The sequence below is a fragment of the Rhincodon typus genome, chromosome 24 (genome assembly GCF_021869965.1).
Source record: "Rhincodon typus isolate 14 chromosome 24, sRhiTyp1.1, whole genome shotgun sequence".
Lineage (NCBI taxonomy): Eukaryota > Metazoa > Chordata > Chondrichthyes > Orectolobiformes > Rhincodontidae > Rhincodon > Rhincodon typus.
This window is the reverse complement of record NC_063355.1, coordinates 23,988,614-24,010,544: the sequence shown is the minus strand read 5'-3', so window position 1 is coordinate 24,010,544 and position 21,931 is coordinate 23,988,614. Positions and strand designations below refer to the sequence as shown.

The following is a 21,931-nucleotide window of genomic DNA, read 5'->3' as shown; positions in this document are numbered from 1 at the left end:
TAGTTGTGAATTTTCAGAATTTTTTGGGGTTGAGGCATTTGGTTGAATGTCCATGGTAAATTAGAGGCTGGAGTAGACTATTTTTGATGTCTTGGGGAATCGAAGGAGTGACGTTGAGACAGAAGATCGCCTACGGCCATACTTCTCAGGGCGCCACAACTGTAGGGATTCTATGACTATATACTGAAAGGCGACCCAGGCTTGACGGGCTGAATGGTATACTCCTGTTCCATTATATTTATAACTTCTGATGCATAACGGAGACTGAACTGGGAGCTAAACTTGTATGGCTCAGCTCCTTTCGAGTAATCTCGCCGTTGTTCGCGATAGTTTAGAAACAAACTGCACCAGCTCCGAGATTTTTAGCAGAAAAACACAGGGAGACGAGGAATACATTTAATATCTGACTGAAGTGACATGATTCAACTTTACTCTTGTGAGCGAAGAAAAAATTGGAGTCTCGAAAACTGTCGCTAAAGCGTCAGAATCGTAACGCAAACTTGAGTAACCTTAGGGGAAATAAATTGCGGAATCACATGACAAGTCAGTGGGAAGGCCACGGCAGAGTGGGAAGGATTTGTCTCTGTGGTACTATAACAGCAAGTTGTGGAGATCTAACGCCTCATTTGACAAGAAATCAACAATGGGAGGTTGCTGTTCATCAGTTTGTGATTTTATCCTGGAATATGATACTCCCAGGATCGTACTTATTAAAAACAGGAAAGTTGGGATCGTAAATAGGATCGTTCAGCTAGCAATCCTTGCGTACGTTATTGGGTGAGTTACACTGTGATACTTCCGTACTTTTCTATGAGAAGAACAATAAAGAGTGTATGGAATGGGCAGAAATGCTTGGTAGATTCTTCAAAGATTGCGAAATAGAAGGACAAGTTACGTCCACCGGAAGGATATGATATTTGCTATTTTAAAAAACATTTTCTGTGAAGCATCATGACAGTGTCTAGCATGTGGAGAATGTGTTTCTGAGCAGAGTCGAGTTTGGATTTCGGCTGTGCGAAAAATAATGCGCCAACACTGATGAAGTGTGAACCAATGTAAGAATAATGTTTGATGAGCGAGTTTCACTCCCATCTAAATATTTTATGTAATAGGGATTCAATCTCTGCCCCCTCCTTTTCCGTTATTCCCATTCTGTAAAGATGCATTGCCAGCGATAGATAAAGCTGAGCCCGATCGTTTCCAACCCAATATCGAATAAAGAATATCTTTCAGTGAGCACTGGATAGTCATAACTAGTGGCTGATTAGCTGAGAGAGGTCTGGCTGATTGCTCTTAAGGTATGGAGGAAGACAGGTGGCAAGTCAAAAGACTGTTTCGCGATAGAATCGCAAAACCATAGAAGACAAAAAGAGGCTGGCGCATCATTTCCCTTTCTACTCTTTGAAGCATTTATCCAATTATTTTACCACAGGCCTGCGACGTTTCCCTTTTGCAAGTATTTATCCAGTCCTCTCTTGCGAGTTACTATTGAGTCTGCTTCCAAAATCATTTCAGGCCCGCATTCCAAATCATTATAACTCATTGTTTGAAAACTTATCTCTGGTTATTTTTGCCAATGAACTTAAAAATGTATCTACTTGTTATGAACCCTCTGCCTTTGGAAATAACAAATTATATTTATGTAAATCATTTAACTTGCAAAGCCTCCCAAGATGTTCACTCGAGCATTATAAAAGAAAATGTGACACTGAGCCATGTAAGGGACTATTTAAAATAAATAAAGCATGGCAGCAGTAGTGGATTCATTTAAAATTGGGGATATACAAGCTAGAATTGGGAGAAGACAGATATTTTTAAATTGTAGGGCCAGTAGAAATTACAAAGAAAAGGAGACAAAGCCATGAATTCAAGGATGAGAATTTTAAAATCAAAGTGTTGCCTGACCTGGAACTCAACAAAGTAACTAAGGGGAAACTATCAAAACCCTTCATGTTTTTATCCATTCTTTTTCTTAACCATTTTTATTTCAGTTACGATCCTAATACTGGATGAGTTAGATCTCAGATTGAAATCTTTCTTCATAGATTGTAACGTTTATTTTTGTGGTTTGGTTTCTGTGATTGTCAGCCACTGAACATACTCAGTGAAGGCTCAGGAAAATCCAAAATAGCACTTATTTTACTTCTCTAGGTGCTACTTGGCTTAGTCCCACAGTGTGTGGGGGATGGTTTTCTGGATCAATATTTTGATGAAGCAAGTAGAGAATGGACCACCCTAGACTATGTATTGTATAATGAAAAAGGAATAATTGGCAACCTTGCTGTGTGAAGGTCTTTGGGGAAAAAGATAGAATTCTTCATTAAAGTTCTGAGACTGTTGTCTTGAATCTAAATAAAGGAAATATGATTCCATGAGGTGCAAGCTAGCTATGGTAAATTTGGGAATGTTTCTTAAAGGGATGACAATGGATAGCAGAAGAAAACATTCAAAAAGTGCATGGAGGAACTGCAACAATTGTTCTTTCCTGTTTGATATAAAAACAAAATGGGAAAAGTGGCCTGACCATGGATAATAAGGGAAATCAGAAATAGTATTAGATTCAAAGGAAGGGACATAAAAATTGGCCAAAAAAAAGCATCAGACCTGAGAATTGGGAGCAGTTTAGATTTAAGCAAGAGAGGACAAAGGGATTGATTAAGAGGGGCAAAATAGAATATGAGAGTAAGATTGTAGGAATCTATAAGTGATTATGAAATCTTCTACAGGTGCATGAAGAGAAAAATATTAGTGAAGACCAGTGTAGGTCCCTTACAGCCAGAAACAGTGGCAGATATAATGGGGAACAAAGAGATGGCAGACCAATTAAATACGTACTTCGGTTCTGACTTCACAAAAGAGGATACAGATAACAACCCAAAAGCATTGGGAAACGCTGGATCTCATGAGAGGGAGAAACTGAAGGGAATCAGTATTGGTAGGTAAATGATGTTGTGGAAATTTATTGGATTAAAGGCTGATAAATTCCCAGGACTTGATTAATCTACATCCCAGAGTACTTACGGAAGTGGCCGTAGACGTAGTGGCTGCGTCGGTGGTTATCTTTCAAGATTCTGTAGGTTCTGGAACAGTTCCTTTGGGTTGGAGGGTAGTTAATACGTCCTCGCTATTTCAAAAAAAGGAGGTATAGAGAAAACAGGAAATCATAGACTGGCTGGCCTGACATTAGTAATGGGGAAAATGCAAGAGTCCATTATACAAGATTTAATGGCAGAGCACTTTGAAACAGTGACAGGATTGGACAGAGTCAGTATGGATTTATGAAAGAGAAATCATGCTTGACAAATCTAATGGAAGTTTTTGAGGATGTAACTAGTAGAGTTGATAAGGGGGAGCCAGTGGATATAGTTTACTTGGACTTTCATGATGCTTTCGAAAAGATCCCATTCAAGAGATTAGCATGTAAAACTAAAGTGTATGAGATTGGGGTACTGCACTGACATGGATAAAGAACTGGTTGGCAGTCAGGAAACAAGGTAGGAATAAAACAGGTTTTTTTTCCTGAGTGGCAGGCAATAATTAATGGATCAGGTCCCAGCTATTCACAAGAGATAGTAAGAACTGCTGATGCTGGAGTCAGAGATAACACAATGTGGAGCTGGAGGAACACAGCTAGCCAGGCAGCATCAGAGGAACATCAGAGGAGCAGGAAAGCTGACGAAGAAGGGTCTCAAGCTGAAACGTCAGTTTTTCTGCTCCTCTGATGCTGTCTGGCCTGCTGTGTTCCTCCAGCTCCACTCTATGTTATCAGCTATTCACAACATGTATTAATGAATTAGATGAGGGAGCTAAATTTATTAACTCCAAGTTTGCAGATGACTTGAAGCTGGTGGGAGAGTGAGCTGTGAAGAGGATACAGAGATGCTTATGATTTGGACAAGTTGAGTGAGAGGGCAAATGCATAGCAGATGAAGTATAAAGTGGATAAATGTGAGGTTATCAAAAACAGGAAGGCAGATTTATTACCCGAGTGGCAATAGATTGGGAAAGGAGGTGCAAGAGACATGTCTATCCTTGTACTTCAGTCACTGAGGTAAGCATGCAGGTGCATCATGTAGTGAAGAAGGAAAATAGTTTGGCCTTCATAGCAAGAGGACTCAAATACAGGAGTGGGGATGTCTTACTGCAGTTGTACAGGGCCTTGTGGAGACCGCACATGGAATATTGTGTACAGTTTTGCTCTCTTTATCTGAGGAATGATGCTCTGGCTGTGGAGGGTGCAACAGAGGTTTATCAGTCTGATTTCCAGGATGGTAGGACTGATGTGTGAAGGGAGTTTGGATCTGTTAGGAATATATTTACTGGATTTTTAGAAGAATGAGGGGAAATCTCATAGAAACCTGTAAAATTCCAACGAGATTAGGCAGCATAAATGTAGGAAGAATGTTCCCAATGATGGGGGAGTCCAGAACCAGGGGTCACAATTTAAGGAAATGGGATAGTACCATTTAGAACTGAGGTGAAGAAACATTTCTTCTCTCAAAGAATGGTGAGTTTGTGGAATTCTCTGCCATAGAAAGTGGTTGAGGCCACAAAGCATTGTATGTTTTGAAGAAGGAGTTAGATAATGTTCTTAAGGCTAAAGGGATCAAAGGGATGGGGAGAAAGTGGGAACAAGGTACTGAGATAGATGATCAGCCATGATCATATTGAATGGTAGAGCAAGCTTGAAGGATCGAATGGCTTAATCTTGCTTCTATTTTCTATGTTTCTATGTAAGTCACTTTTGTTGTGGCAAATTCACTTTTAGCCCAATTTATGACCAAATTATCTTTGCAACTGATCAGACAGTTGTTCACGTGTTGTAAATGCTCTTCCTACATTTGGTTGAATACAAACAAATTGACATATGCAACACATCTGCATAATCCTTTGGTTGGTTAATTGTTAAAAGGTTGCTTATGCATTTTGCATTCCAAGCTGCATGACTTGACTTGGCTAAAATTCATCCAGTGTACCATAAGCTGAAACATTCTTTAGCTTTGTCAGTCGGTGGAACTTGCCAATATCCTTATTAACAAGTAATTTTTAAAAAAATAAATTGTGCCTGTCTACTCCTTTCAATAGAATCTTCCAATCATGAACTTGGATAGGAATCTGCTTTTGTAACTGTATTGATTTTGCTAGCCATGATGTGGAGGTGCCAGTATTGGACTAGGGTGGACAAAGTTAGAAGTCACACCTGGTGTTGTGTGACTTCTGACCTTGAGTTTGCTCTAATAGATACATAAGGCTGAATTTTACTAAACATCACCAAAGTATCAGTATTTTTAAAAAATCCCTACAGTGTGGAAACAGGCCATTAGGGCCATCATGTCCACACCGACCCTCTGAAGAGCATCCCACCCAGACCCTACACCCTACCCTTTCCCTGAAACCCTGCATTTCCCATGGCTAATCCACCTAGCCTGCACATCCCTGGACACTATGGGCAATTTAGCATGGCCAATCCACCTAACCTGTGTGTCTTTGGACTGTGGGAGGAAACTGAAATGCCCGGAGGAAACCCACGCAGACGCAGGGAGAATGTGCAAACTCCACACGGATAATCGACCAAGGCTGGAATCAAACCTGGATCCCTGGTGTTGTGAGGCAGCAGTGCTAACCACTGAGCCACTGTGCCGCTCAGTTTTGGGGAGATTCATGGAGAGTCTTCCTCCATGATCCCCATCGTGTTTTCTTACGCAGTTCTGTGTTTGCACTGTCATGTTTTCACCAGTGGCAGAAGTGCTGACCACTGCTGGGATCTTTCAGGATTTCCAGCACCACATGTAAAGCTCAGCTGTGCATTAGATCAAGCACTGCCAGCCAGGAACTGTACATGTAGTGTACACTGTACATGTAGTGGGAGGGAAATTTAAAAAAAAAAGCTTCTGAGAGCACATGGGTAGCACAGAGTTCACATGTGTGAATATATTAGGTATTTTATATCAGGACCTATCTAATCAATAGTCATTTAACTGCAGCTACCAGAATCAAGATACTCAGGCTAACTGTCCTTTAAATCATGTTGGAACCCTTTCTAAGAGCCACTCTTTCCCTATAGCCCAGCTTGGCATAATATCTTGTCATCGTTCAATGATGGAGCATCACATGCTGGAAAGCCTTCAAAAGGTTGAAAACATTAACGTCAACTGAACATCAACAGTAGCTAAGAAAAAACCAACATAAAAAGTGCATTTGCTCCTGGAAACAAAAAGGCCTGCTTGTTTATAAAGCCACATCAAATTTACACTCCATAAGTAATCACTACACCCAGCTCACATCTATTGGACTGGGTTTCAATTATGTCCTGTCTGGCTTGTTATGCCTGACACTACAGCACTTAATCACGCTGAAGATATTGTTTCTACTTGAAAGACTGCTGCTGCTCCTCAGATCTTCAGAGTCTATCACATCCTTTTTTTGCCTGCTGTAGCTGAGCACAGCACATTAGGATCATATGGTACACTCGAGTGCACTGCAAGGTCTCCTCGGACCAATCCAAGTATCAGAACCTATCATCAGCTCCACTTGCTCCCTGTCGGAAAATGGGCTGCATTGTATCTATGATAAAAAGGTGTAGAGCTGGATGAACACGGCAGGCCAAGCAGCATCAGAGGACCAGGAAAGCTGATGTTTCGGGCCTAGACCCTTCTTCAGAAAATACTTGGATTGGCCTGAGGAGACCTTGCAGTGCACTCAAGTGTACCATATGATCCTAATGTGCTGTACTCAGCTACAGCAGGCAAAAAGAGGATGTGATAGACTCTGAATATCTGAGGACCAGCAGCAGTCTTTCAAGGAGGAACAATATCTTCAGCGTGATTAAGTGCATTGTATCTATGTCAGTCTCAGTGAGGTGTTTGTATAATTGAGTCATTAGCCACGGTGGCAAAGGGTAGCCCTTGTCTCCTAGTAACCATCCTTAAAAGGCATCCGGCCCTAGCCAGATCTCGCTGTATGTTCCCAACTGAAATGCCTTTGCCTGTGTTTTTGAAGGACTGTAAAAATCCAGCTCACAACCTTTGTGATCCATATGGCACCATCATGATAGATGAGTTCCATGCTGGTATCACTCAATTCAATAATGTAACTTTGCTGCATGAACTTAATCTCCTCCCTCACTTGAGGAATTTCTCTGGGTTGAATCTGTAAGTTTGTCATTTTTAATGACAATGCATTCCCTACATTAGCATCATGTATTGTGAAAGACATTTTTCTTAGCTGATTTACACAAATCGGTCTGAGTCTTTAATATCTGTTGTTTGACCCTTCAGTAGTTTTCCATGATGTAGAATATCATGCTATCTAGCTTTTCACACCCCTCAGTAATATCCAATCTGATTACTGGAGTGTCAACTTTTGAATATTTAATTTCTGATTCCTTCTCAAATTGTTCTTATTTTTATTTCACTCCCTGTTTCTTTCACTACTGTAAATACACTTCTGTTCTTATTATCTGTTCTGTTCTGATTATTTTTTTCCTCCTGTCTGGAGTACTTACTACATAATTCATATCATTGAGTTCCTTTTCAATCTGATAAGGTCCAGTAAATCTTGCTTTTAATGGTTCCTAGAGTTGGATAGTAACACTATTACCTTGTCTCCAGCAACAAAATTTTGAGCTTTGGCCTTTTGTCTACTGTTGTTTCCATTATTTGTTAAGCACTATTCAAATACTTTTTGTTCAATTCACAAATCACAACCATTAGTCAACCATATACCATATATATGTCAGACTATCTTTGACTCTCCAACCAGGATTTTAAAAAAAACTGTTCTTGGGATTTGAGCATCATTGGCAAGAGCAGCAATTATTGCTTGTCCCTAGTTACCCTCGAGAAGGTGATAAGCCACCTTCAAATACACAGCATATAAATTTAAGTACAACCCCAAGGCACAGCATATAGTCAGACTTTTAATGTTTTGCTGTAGACTATAATTAAGTCACTTTCTTTAGAGCCACTAAATATTCATTGCTGTTTGAAAAGTTTGCCAAACATGACAAAATGATCATTATCAATTTTTTAAAAATTGTATTCCAGATGGGTACTTGTGTGGCAGAAAGGTTACCAAGAATTTGATTCCACCATTGGCTCGGTTACAACCAAAGTAAAAGGTGTTGCCATCACAAATTCATCTCCACATGAAGAACACATATGGGATGCAGCTGATTATGTTATTCCTTCACAGGTATGGTTTTGAATACCAAAAACTTTGAAAACCACATTTTCTTATGATGATCTGTTACCAAAAATATATTGTTTCTTAACATTGCATGAAACGAGTGCTCACACAATGCTGAAATGAGAGATTTGAGCTGCAAAAGCCAGAGAGATTGAGGGAATTAGCTTTTCTTGTGTGTTGTTTTCTCTGGGATAATCAATTCATTATTTTCTTCACCTTGAACTTGTCTATTCATTTTATTATGTTTGCAGTGGGATATTAACTACATTTCATCCTCTGGTAGCTTTGTGTGTTATGCTGAGGAGAGAGGCAAGAGAAGTGGGGGTTATGTTTCATTCTTGGAGGGCATTTCTGTCTCCTTGCTGTGTGTTTTTGCTTATAAATTTTTGAAAGTGCAGAATTCCTTGTCACAGAGTGCTGTGCAGGTTGGGTTGTTAAGCATATTCAAGGCTGAGATAGACCGATTGTAATCAGTAAGGGAATCAAGAGTTATGGGAAAAGGCAGGTAAGTGGAGTTGAGGATTATCAGATCAGCTCTGATCTTATTGAATGGTGGACCAGACTCGATGGGCTGAATGGCCTATTTCTGCTCCTCCCTTTTCAGCTCTTGTGGTGTAGTTTTTAATAATAACCTTCTGTAGTTATTTACATCATTGATCCTAAGCAGTAAAAATATTTTCTGTTTGAAATAGTTACTAAAGTGAAAGCTTTATTAAAGTGCAATTTTTGGTATGAAAATACTTCTTAGAAATTCAAACATTGCTATTTCTTTACATTATGTATAGTTGAACTTTTTTTTTCTCACTTAACAGCAAGAGAACGCCTTCTTTGTTATGACTAATGTTATTCTTACCAAGAATCAAATGCAAGGTCGGTGTGCTGAGGTAAGAATTCAGCAGCTATTCTGCATACTTAATTGCTGTGATAGGTTTAACAACTAAACATGTAAATTCACATGAATGTTTGCAATCTGGACAGAGCTTATACCATAGTCATTTTGTAATTGACCATCTAATCATATCACATTTAAATCAAATCAGTTGCACTCTTATGATACATCAACCTATTTATTCCATCCTTGTGGTTTCATCAGATAAAATGTATATTTATCTGATGAAACCACAAGTATGGCATAAATAGATTAATGTACCACAAGAGTGCAACTGACTGAGTGTATATAAGTATACTTAAATAGCTATAAGGTACACATCTTTATCAGAAAGGACAACCACAAACAATATCAGAAATCCCATTTTTAAAACACCCTTCGTTTGAGTGCTCTTGTTTTCCCTTCCTGTGCTGGCGCAAAATTGAGATACCCCCCCCTCTCTGTTTGTTGTTTTCAATGTATTTTCAAAGTTATTATTCATGGGAACATATGAGCAGAAAGAGTCCATATGGCCTTTGTGATCTGATACTGCCTCATCTTAATTTTACATACCTTTGTTCTACAATCCCTTGATATCCTTGCCTAACCCATTGGTTTCAACCTTAAATTGTAATTGAGCTAATATCTGCAGCTGCTAGGGGGAGTGAATTCCAGATTTTCGTTATCCTCTGCGTGAAAAAATGCATTTTAATTTCCCTGCTAAATGGCCAACCTCAAACTTTGAGTTCACATTTGCAGGAGAAAGAGGTTTGTTAGTGTATATGGAGCTACTGTCATTTGAAACAGTTCTTAGATCATCCCTGAACCTACTAAACTCAAGGGAATACAATCCTGAGAATGTGTATTCTATCCTCACAAGTTAACCCTAATTTCCTGTTATAATTTGAGTGAATCTGCATTGTGCTCCTTCCAAGGCTAATATATCCTTCCACTTATAATAGTTTTGTCCACTTGCTTTGCCTGTGTATGTCATTTCTTTAATACCTGGCCATTTGCTTCATTTAAATACTCACTTTAATTACTCATTTCACTATTTTAATTTTATTAAATGCAGTAAATGTACTTGTTCATAGGTCCCTGATACCCTTGATATTTTGTTCTGTTTCTTCACTGAGAATGGATGCAAATTATTCAATTAACAAAACTGCTATTTCCTTATTATCCTTCGTCGTCTCACCTGCATTCCCTTTACCACTTGAATTTTCTTAATATATTTATACAATTTTTGCTGGTAGCTTTGGCAGTTTTTCTCAAACTTTCCTGTTTGAATTATTTTCTTTGTAATCCTTTATTGCTTTTTACAGTTCTGCCAGTCACAGGTTTTCCATTTCCCTTCGCATTTACGTCCGTTTCTATTCCTTTTTAGCTTGCCCCTGTATCTTGCCTCACTTGTTGACTATGGATGCTTAACCACTAAAGTTGAGGCCATGTTTTTTTTTGAGGGGTATGCATTGGTTTTTAATAATTTCAAATACTTATTTGAACACTTTCCACTGTTTGTTTGTAGGTTTACCCACAACAGTTGTGCTTGGTATCCTGTGATCAATTTATTGAATTCCATCAAAATTTGTAATACTTAAATCTTGGCTTGTGATTTTCCTTCTCAAACTTGATATCAACTTAAATCATACGGTCACTGTTTGGTAGATGCTCCCTAATTCTTAAGCTAATGTTGGTTGGTTACTTATCGCTTAATCCAGTTTGTTTCTTACCATGTCGGTTACATTGTTCTTGAAAAATGTGTCTAATACTTAACAGAAATTAAGAGAGCTACTTGAGCTGCTTTGTTCCTCCCAAACTGTGAAAATTAAATTCTCTCATTCGAACAGTTTGGCCCTTACTAACCTTAAAGAAATTAAGAAATAGGAGCAAGAATAGACCAAATTTCCATTCCACAACCCCCACTCCTCCAAGTCCCTTCCATCATTCAATATGATCATAATTGACCCAGTCTCAACTCCACTCTCTGGCCCACTCTCCATATTGTTTCATAAGTCAGGAGGTGGAACAAATTGATCTATTTCTTTGAGTGTCATGGATTTAAAATATTGTTGGTTCTGTCAGCTGCTGTGGTGCAACTCGTCACAGCCATCAAAGTGTGAACAGAGTTTTCAGGGCAGAGGTTTCGATGTAGGTTGGTCTGATGTTTCCTCAGTATGATCGAAGCTCTTAATATGAAAAGATTTTTTTTTTTTGTAAAACGTCAACCAGGTAGGGAAAATTTAAGAAATAGCATAATTTTAATAAGCTTGAGTTAACATAGCACGCAGGAGTATGTGGTCTACTAACTGCCTACTTCATTTGTTTTAAGACTGTATCTCTTGTTCTGGATTTGCCACCTCTCAATTTTCTGAGCTGCAGAGAAAATAGGCTCAATTTACACTGGCAAACTTCGCACCTCAGTTTTATTGTTGCTTTTGTCAAATTCTGTATTTTACCCTGATTTGCTTGTTACTCTTAGGTTACTTTAATTTCTAAACCCCCAAGACCTATGAATTTGGCTGATAACATAGTTGGTCCTTCTGATATGAACTGTGGGTCCAAGAGCCAGGTTAATGGTTCCTGACCCTCCTTCCGACTGCAGACCCTTCCAGACCAAGATCACTATGATTTAACTGGAACATTTATAATCCCCAACACGACTGGTCCATCTGGAGTTGATTATAGGCCTGAGTCAGAGTGATTGGTCTTGACCCTTCTCCACCTATCGAGCTTCAATTCTGCTGCTTTTTATAGTGAAACCTATATCATATCAAACCTATCACAACCACATGAAACATTTTCCTGTTAATTAGAATGTCTGAGAGCTAATCCTCCTTGGTGTATTTCATAGACAGTCCAGCATGTACGATCAGTGAAACAATGCAGTCAAAAACAATCCAGACATCTAACAAGATCGTAGCTGATCTGCCCCAGACTTCAACTCCTCCATCGTTGCTAGCTCAGAAGTTCATCATAGCCCTCAATTCCCTGCCATTGCAAAAAAAAATCTTCCTCTTTAAATACTTGCAGTGATAGATCCTGCACAATTCTTTGGGGAAGAGAATTCCAGACATATAATACCCTCTGGGAGAAGAAATTCCTTCGCATCTGAGTTTTAAATGAGTGTCTCCTTATTCTGTAACTATGTCCCTTTGTTCAAGACTTCCCCACTGCTAATGGAAACCAATATTCCCTGTAAGCCGCAAGGCTACATGAGTGCACAGCCATTCTAATGCTCCATGCATGGCAATCTTCTGGTTCTGGAAGTCTTTGCTGTGTATGGGCTTTGGTGGGCTGCGCAGTTCGTTTTAAAAACATTAGAGGGAACGCTGATGGAAATATCTTCTCAACATCTATTCTGTCAAGCCCCCTCAGAATCATATTTCAAAAAATCACCCCTCATTCTTCTAAACTCAGATGAATAAAGGCCTAACCTGTTTAGCTATTCTTGATAAGTTAACCTCTTCAAACAGGAAAAAGCTGGGTAAATCCGATAACTCCATTTCCCTGCCTTTTCCTCAAATCTCTCGATTCCCTTGCTGATTAAAAATCTCTTTGCTCAGCCTTGAATATTCTTAACGACCACCTTCAACACCTCTGTGTGATAAAGAATTCCACTGATTCACTACCGTCAGAGGAAAATATTTGTCTTGAATGGGAAACTCTTTATGCAGAATCTTGTATGTTTCAACAAAGTTGTCTGCTATTCTTTTAAATTTCTATGAGTACAGGTCCCACCTACTCAATGTCTCGTAGGAAAAACCATCTATACCTAGCATCAATGTAGTGAACCTTCTCAGGATTGCCACCAATGCCAGTATATCTTTCTTCAGATAGGGGTTCAAAACTGTTCACAATATTCCAGGTGAGAACTAATACCTAGTGTAGTGCTAGCAATTTTCATTTTTTATTTTTTTTGTATTCTGGACAGGTTGCACCTGAACTGGAGGGACACCAATATTCTGGGCGGGAGGTTTGCTAGAGCTCTTTGGGAGGGTTTAAACTAGTTTGGCAGGGGGATGGGACCTGGAGTTACAGATCAGAGGATGGGGTAGCTAGTGTACAGACAGATAGAGCAAGCAGAGAGTCTATGAGGAAGGATAAGCAGTTAATAGGGCAAAGTGGCAGTCAGTGCAACGGGTTGAGGTTTGTCTACTTCAATGCAAGAAGTGTCAGGAATAAGGGTGACGAACTCAGAGAGCATGGATCAGTACTTGGAACTACGATGTTGTGGCCATTACAGAGACTTGAATAACACAGGGGCAGGAATGGTTGTTGGATGTTCCGGGGTACAGATGTTTCAAAAGAAATAGGGAGGGAGGTAAAAGAGGTGAGGGGAGTGGCATTGCTAATCAGGGATGGTATCACAGCTGCAGAAAGGGAGGTCGTGGAGGAGGGTTTCTCCACTGAGTCAGTATGGGTGGAAGTCAGAAACGGGAAAGGAGCAGTCACTTTATTGGGAGTTTTCTACAGACACCCCAGTAGCAACAGAGACACTGAGGAACAGATTGGGAGATGGATTTTGGAAAGTTGTACAAGTAATAGGGTTGTTGTCATGGGCAACTTCAACTTCCCTAATATAGACAGGAACCTCCTAAGTGCAAATAGTTTGGATGGAGCAGATTTTGTCAGGTGTGTCCAGGAAGGATTTCTGATTCAATATGTAGATAGGCTGACTAGAGGTGAGGCCATTTTGGATTTGGTGCTTGGCAACGAATCAGGTCAGGTGTCAGATCTCTTGACGGGAGAGCATTTCGGTGATAGTGTTCACAACTCCCTGACTTTTACTATAGTCATGGAGAGGGATAGGAGCAGACAGTATGAGAAAGTATTTAATTGGGGGAAGGGGAATTACAATGCTATTAGGCAAGAACTACAGAGCACCAATTGGGATCAGATGTTCTCAGGGAAACGCACGATAGAAATGTGGAGGTTGTTTAGGGAGCAGTTACTATCGGTACTGGATAGGTTTGTCCCACTGAGGCAAGGAAAGGATGGTAAGGTGAAGGAACCTTGGATGACAAGACATGTGGAATACTTAGTCAAGAGGAAGAAGGAAGCTTACTTAAGGTTGAGGAAGCAAGGATTGGACAGGGCTCTAGCGGTCTACAAGATAGCCAGGAAGGAACTGAAGAATGGACTTGGGAGAGCTAGAAGGGGATATGAGAAAACCTTGGCGGGTAGGATCAAGGAAAACCAAGGCTTTCTATACTTACGTGAGGAACAAGATGATGGCCAGAATGAGGGTAGAGCCGATCAGGAATAGTGGAGGGAACTTGTGTGAGGAGTCAGAGGAGATCCTTAATGAATACTTTGCTTCAGTATTCACCAGTGAGAGGGACCTTGACGTTTGTGAGGACAGCATGAAACAGGTTGTTTCGATGCTCGAACAGGTTGTTGTTAGGAAGGAGGATGTGCTAGAAATTTTGAAAAACATGAGGATAGATAAGTCCCCTAGGCCAGACGGGATATACCCAAGGTTTGTACAGGAAGTGAGGGAAGAGATTGCTGCCCCTTTGCCAATGATCTTTGCGTCCTCACTGTCCACTGGAGTAGTGCCAGAACATTGGAGGGTGGCAAATGTCATTTTCTTGTTCAAGAAAAGGAATAGGGATAATCCTGGAAATTACACACCGGTCAGTCTTACTTCTGTGGTGGGCAAATTATTGGAGAGGATTCTGAGAGATAGTATTTATGATTATTTGGAAAGGTACAGTTTGATTAGAAATAGTCAGCATGGCTTTATTTGGGGCATGTCATGCCTCATAAGCCTTATTGAATTCTTTGAGGATGTGACAAAGCACATCGATGAAGACAGAGCAGTGGATGTGGTGTATATGGATTTTAGCAAGGCATTCAATAAGGTTCCACATGGTAGGCTCATTCAGAAAGTAAGGAGAGATTGGATTCAGGGAAATTTGGCTGTCTGGATACAAAACTGTCTGTCCAATAGAAGACGGAGGATCGTAGTACATGGAAGGTATTCAGCCTGGAGCTCGGTGACCAGTGGTGTTGTTCTGGGACCTGTTCTGGGACCTCTGCTCTTTGTGATCTTTATAAATGACTTGGATGAGAAAGTGGAAGGGTGGGTTAGTAAGTTTGCTGATGACACGAAGGTTGGTGGAGTTGTGGACAGCGTGGAGGGCTGTTGTAGGTTACAGTGGGACATTGACAAGATTCAGAGTTGGGCAAAGAAGTGGCAGATGGAATTCAAGCTCGAAAAGTGTGAAGTGATTCATTTTGGAAGATCGAATTTGAATGCAGAATACAGAGTTAGTGGCAGGATTGTCGGCAGTGTGGAGGAACGGAGGGATCTTGGGGTCCACTTCCACAGATCCCTCAAAGTTGCGACCCAAGTTGATAGGGTTGTAAAGAAGGCGTATGGTGTGTTGGCTTTCATTGGCAGTGGAATTAAGTTTAAGAGCCGTGAAGTCATGCTGCAGCTCTATAAAACTCTGGTTAGACCACACTTGGAATATTGTGTTTAGTTCTGGTCACCTCATTACAGGAAAGATGTGGAAGCTTGAGAGAGGATGCAGAGGAGATTTACCAGGATGCTGCCTGGACTGGAGGGTAGTCTTATGAGGAAAGGTTGAGGGAGCTAGGGCTTTTCTCATTGGAACGAAGAAGGATGAGAGGTGACTTGATAGAGGTGTACAAGATGATGAGAGGCATAAATAGAGTGGATAGTCAGAGACATTTTCCCAGGGTGGAAATGAGTATTATGAGGGGGCATAATTTTAAGGGGATTGGAGGAAGGTATAGGGGAGATGTCAGAGGTAGATTCTTCACACAGATTGGTGGGTGTGTGGAATGTGCTGCCGGCAGTGCTAGTGGAGTCAGATACGTAAAGATGTTTCAGGGCGGCACGGTAGCACAGTGGTTAGTACTGCTGCCTCACAGCACCAGGGACCCAGGTTCAATCCCAGCCTGGGGCGACTGTCTGTGTGGAGTTTGCACATTCTCCCCGTGTCTGCGTGGGTTTCGTCTGGGTGCTCTGGTTTCCTCCCACAGTCCAAAGATATGCAGGTTAGGTGGATTGGCCATGCTAAATTGCCCATAGTGTTCAGGGAGGTGTAGATTAGGTGCGTTATAGGGGGATGGGTCTGGGTGGGATGCTCTGAGGTTCGGTGTGGACTTGTTGAGCCGAAGGGCCTGTTTCCACACTGTAGGGATTCTACAATATAATTCTATGATATACTTTAGAGACTTTTAAATGACTCTTGGATAGGCACATGGAGCCTGTACTGTTCTATGTTCTATTCCCTTTGAAATGTCGGGCAACATTCCATTTAAGGTTCTTGCGAAGATTTGTAGCTCGGGTTGTGGATGATGTTGTTGGCTTGCTTGCTGAGGTGGTTGGTTAATTGTACAGATGTTTCATCAACTTGCTAGGTAACATCATCAGTGCAGCCTCCGATGAAGAGATGTTATTCCACTCAAGCCAACCACAGACATGCACGGGAATTCCTAGAGGCCTGGTTTTCATCCTGTAATACAAGCAACAAACATGTGGAATTAGACCCCATATTCAAACCCGTGCAAAAAAGAACTGGAAATGACACAACCCAACTTAATAGACCAGATCATATAAATTCTAAGTGGAGTAGAACAAAATTGCTTCATCGGAGGCTGCACCAATGATATTACCTAGCATAGTGATGAAATGTCTGTAAAATAACCAGCCAACTCGGCAAGCAAGCCAACAACCTCAATATTCCATTTGTCTTCCCTATTACCTGTTGAACTTTTTATGATTCACACACAAGGACTCCGAAACCCTTCTCAGCTACAGCTTTTTGCAGTTGTTCTCAATTTTAAATAATATTCATCTCCTGTATTCTTCTGCCAAAGTGCATAACCTCTCATTTTCCTGTATTAAATTGGAGATGCAATATTTTGCCCACTTACATAAGCAGTTTATATCCCTCTGCAGACTCTGTCATTCCCAGTAGTTGCCTTCCTATCTATTTGTGTCATCTGCAAACTTTCCTCATCTAAGTCATTAATTATTATAAATAATTGTGGCCCAAGTAACGATCCCTGTGGCACTTGACTAGTTACAAGTATATTAATGCTCTGGCCCAATTGACTCCTTCTGTGCTGTAAAGTTATAAAAATTATAGATTCAAAAATGTCTTGTCCTAGTCTGATTTGAGTTCCAGTTTATCTTAAAAGGGGCAAAGCCTCCATCCACCTTTTAAAACCACAGGCCATGCCAGAGGAGCAGAAGCTGCCTGTGCTACAAGTTCTGTTTTTTTTCCCCAGCCTAGGTGATCAGCTCAGACAAAAGTACAAAGGAATATCATGTAAACACGTTAAGTATTCAAAGGCTCATATCACACGGTTTGATGTTACCCAATTTGCTTACTTTCTTTTGACTTTTTGTCAAGGTAATTATGACTTTTTGGAACATGGGAGCTAAATTAGACACAACAAAACACTGAGCATATACAAGTAAACATTGTCAGTATTATCTTTCTAAAATCCACATATTCTGTCACTCAACTTGCACTAATTTATTCCACTATCATACAATGTGACAATTCTTTAAATGTTTGCTAAACTTTCCCATCCAAATCTTTTCCTGGTCCACCTTGTTTAGCAATATGACAAAGTAGTGCTCTTTCAACGGTGTGATGTAATTGTGTTTGCTGTATTCAGCATCAGCGCAAGTTAAGTAGACTTTTAAATAACATGAATCCAATAATAACCGAGAACTGTGAATGGCAGGGAGCAATAGTGTGTGCAAAACCAGAGAGAGATTTTCACCAGGTTGGAATTTTAAATTAGGTAGCATTGTTGATATTATCATTGTCTTTTGAATTTCACATGTCAATGAGCATGATGCTAACCCATGTGATTTAATCTCAACTCCGTTCTTTTAAAGGACCAGTTCAAAGATGGCATTTGGAGGAGTTGGGAAGTTTAGGAAAGAGTGGCAAACTTATAGGATGGACTCTGGATGATCAATTTTTTTTTTTTTTGCTTTAATTTAATTGTATCTCCTGTAAGGTATTGCTGGGTATAGTAAGGAACTGGAAGGAGATAGTTTTCCATTGCTGAAGAAACTTGAAACCTGCTGCTGTCAGAAGAAGGTCCGGTTAAAGTTGGTGGAAGAAGTTGGCAGGAGTATTGTACTTCACACCAAGATCAAATGCAGGAAGTGGTTTACTGACCTAAGCATATCAAGAAATACAAGCAGCTGTGAATTTGGTTACATCATGTCATCTCACACTCTCATTTTGTTTGTCAAACAATTGCATTAATTTTCTCAGTCACTTAATTCTGGACATAATCACTTACTCACTTGCTCTGCATTTCCTCAACTTACCAGTTATCCGTTCACTACTTCCAGTCAACCTCCAGCAATAGGGGAACTACTGGGTGAAGACATGCCTTACAAAAATTAACAGACCTATAGTTCCCCTATTACTGAAGGAGAGAACATAAAAGACAAAGAGGGAGAGAATCAGTTGTGGGCTCCTACAAATAATGCAACTGATATTAGAGGAATAGTCCACAGAAATCAGTGGTATATCTGCATCTGTAACCAATTGTGATGGACATGCTGAGACATTGCAGCTCCTTGCTCACAGAATTAAATATATACAATCCACATTTTATCGAACACTCATGTAATGTTGATAAAAACTAGAGAAACTGAACAAGTCTGGCAGTGAGAGAAACAGAAGTTAACATTTCAAGTCCGATATGACTCATCAAACATTGCAAGTTAACTCTATTTCTCTCTCCACAGCTGCTGCCAAACTTGCTGCATTTCTTCAGCACTTTCTGATTTTATTTCTGATCTCCAGCATCCAGAGTATTTTGCTTTAATTCACATCATGTTGACTTCATTTCAGCAGTGGATGCACTTGATCATTTTAATTATGCAAAGTAGAAATAGTTTTACATTGCAAATTCTGCTTGGGCCATCACACGCAGAACAGCAGTCCGTGGACTTATTAGGTGACTGTTCTGTGGAGCCGCTTGTTTCTTCTGAGGGTACAGTGTTAAAGAACATAATCCTAGCAGGTATCAGCACAGTTTTGTTTAAATGGTTCCTGTTAGGGAACAGAGTTTTCATTTGGAGATTCACGTTCACAAGTTAGCATGAACAGAATGTGGTTGGCTGTGGTACCTGTGGTGAATCCATAAATGGAGGGTGCATTCCACTCCAAGTTCTATGCTGCTGGACATAAATGCTGAAACTCGGGAGTCAGTGATGAAAAACACAGCTCCAGAGATACAGTCGCATATCTGTAAGGAACCGGCAATCACACATTGTCCATAACAGCAGAAAGGATAGAGGAGTCCAGATCATATTTAACAGATTGATACAAAGATGTCTTCAGACAGACTTCCCCCTGCCTCCTGTAAAACTTCAGTTCCAGAAGTCAAATAAATCAATACACATTCTGTCCATAGCCATGCAGAGTGGATCCCAACATGGACAGGATGACTAATTCATTAGCTATGGCCTTTGCATGTGTCATTGATTTTCAGCAACATTTTTCAGTGCTTGTGGATGAATGTGAAGGCATGAATTGATGGGGACCAATTGGTGGATGTGCAGTATGTATTTAAGGGATGGCTTTGTGTTTGAGGGGATGGACCAGGTGATGTGGTACAATATGTTCCCTTTTTAAGTTGTCTTATTCAGCTTTGCTTTAGGATCATAGAATGGGACCAATATGGTGCATTTAACATCAGAAATTTAGCATTAGTGTTTTGTGCCAGGGCTGGCAGACTGCGTGATCTGATCAGTACCATTTTTGAGTGGCCTCTCTCACTATCTAACAATCTTTCCCTCTCTCTCCCTTTAACTCTCCCACTTGTTGCTTCCCTGCTCCACTCGTGACTCCTTTTAGTCCCTTTCTTGCATCCTCCCTCTGTGAGGGTTTCAGAGACTAAGTGGTGAGCAGGGAAGTTGGACAGGGAGAGAACATATGTGGGAAAGACCAGGAGCTGGAGTTAAGAGGAAACAGTTAACATTTCTTATCAAAATTATAAATTTAAATCAGTTATTTCATTTATCAAAATAGGTATTTAGGAGTGCACAGTATTTAAACTTACACTATAATGTTTTTAAATATTTTAAAATATTTTTTAAATGTTTGGGGCACATGGTGGCTCAGTGGTTAGCACTGGTGCCTTGGAGCACCAGGGACTTAGATTCAATTCCAGCCTTGGGTCACTGTCTGTGTGGAGTTTGCACGTTCTCCCTGTGTCTGCATGGGTTTCCTCCAGGTGCTCCAGTTTCCTTCCATAGTCCAAAGATGTGCTGGTTAGGTGGATTGGCCATGCTAAATTGCCATGCAGTGTCCAAGGATGCACAGGTTTGGTGGGTTAGCTGTGGTAAATATAGGGTTACGGCAACAGGGTGGTGTGGGTCTGGGTGGATTGCTGTCTGGAGGTTGGGTGTAGACTTGATAGCTTGAATGGCTTCTTTCTGTGCTGTAGGGATTCTATGATTCTATTCTATTTTTTTTGATAGAATAGTTCTAGAAAAGTAACTACAACTTTTACATTGGTTGCAATGGGAAAATCTGAATTGTTTAAAATTATTTCACCTAAAGTTGCACTTTTTAGGAATGCAACTGCAACTTTAAGTAAGGAATTACTGTACTTACTTTTTTTTAGTTAAATCTCATTGATTAACAAAGTTTAAGTGGTTGTTAAGTCCCTGGCAAACAAAGCAGGGCCTGCAAGAGAAATCATGAGCCACAGTGCTTCACCTGTTTACTGTCACGTAGGTGCTCTGACAAATCAACTGTACACAATGGAAGTAGAGAATGAGGATTGTTTAACTTAATTTGTTTAAAATGTTTGCTCAAAGATAATGTTTATCTTTTTCAGTTGCCAGATGAAAGTACAAGATGTAAATCAGACAATGATTGTGCAGCTGGACAGTACAACTCCCATAGCAATGGTATGTTAAGTTTAATTTTACTGTCAGGGCATTATGCAGGATCAAATACCAATGGTAAACATGTAATGTTGGTCCTTTACTGCTCTTAAACACATTATTTGATAGGAGTTCTTCAACTAATGGCTGTTTTTGTAAAAATAAATGTTCTTGGTTTTCAAATTCTGACTTGGAAAGTCATCTTTTTTAAAATGCATGTGATAACCTAGAATCCTTGATTAAAACTGCATGTGTGGTGAATCCCACTCCTATGTATCACTGAAGTTGCAGTTTTCGATCCAGTTTGTGGTATAACTAAGTGAATCAAGTAATGGTCGAGAAAAGAATCAAAGTCAGGTGCAAGATTTGAGATCAGAGATGACAGCATCACCCTTCCCTTTCTCTTCTTTCCACCAAACCCCCAACATCACCAGTGTTAGCGAAGGTACTTTTGGAAATTGACAATTTAAGATTGGCCAACATCCAAAGCACAGGGAACAGCAAAATTCAAAACAACACACAAACAAGGTGATAACGAAGTGTGGAGCTGGAGTAACACAGCAGACCAAGCAGCATCAGAGGAACAGGAAAGCTGACGTTTCAGGTCGGGACTGTTCTTCAGAAGCTGACCCAAAACATCAGCTTTATTGTTCCTCTGCTGCTGCCTGGCCTGCTGTGTTCCTCCAGCTCCACACTTTGTTATCTCTGACTCCAGCATCTGCAGTTATTGCTATCACACAAACTAGGTGACTTTGAACATTTTTTTTTAAAAAAGGTTTGAAAGTTGTGGGATTAAGCAAAGACTGAAAGAGGTAAAGTATCCATAGTTTAAGGTCTGGAGGTAGATTGAATTTGACTTAGTCTTTATTTTAATGCAGTGAGAAGGCAAGATGGAGGACAGCAGGTAGGAAATCATATTTGCTCCTTAGTAGTAATAAGAATGTGACGTCCTAACAGCTCTG

At 40.2% G+C, this 21,931-nt stretch overlaps 1 protein-coding gene across 3 annotated transcripts in view; it reads left to right on the top strand.

Moving 5' to 3' along the window:
• Positions 1-150: 150 nt before the first annotated feature.
• LOC109913954 (P2X purinoceptor 4-like) overlaps positions 151-21,931 on the top strand; it is a 60,895-nt gene continuing 39,114 nt past the window's right edge. The window contains exons 1-4 of one of the 3 annotated variants that reach the window (XM_048611581.1): positions 151-777; positions 8,046-8,193; positions 9,000-9,071; positions 20,921-20,993. In XM_048611581.1, the coding sequence (XP_048467538.1) occupies positions 644-777; positions 8,046-8,193; positions 9,000-9,071; positions 20,921-20,993 (427 nt within the window). In that variant the 5' untranslated portion in view covers positions 151-643. The remainder of the gene's footprint in view (positions 778-8,045; positions 8,194-8,999; positions 9,072-20,920; positions 20,994-21,931) is intronic. The other 2 variants (XM_048611582.1, XM_048611580.1) reach the window with 2 other exon arrangements.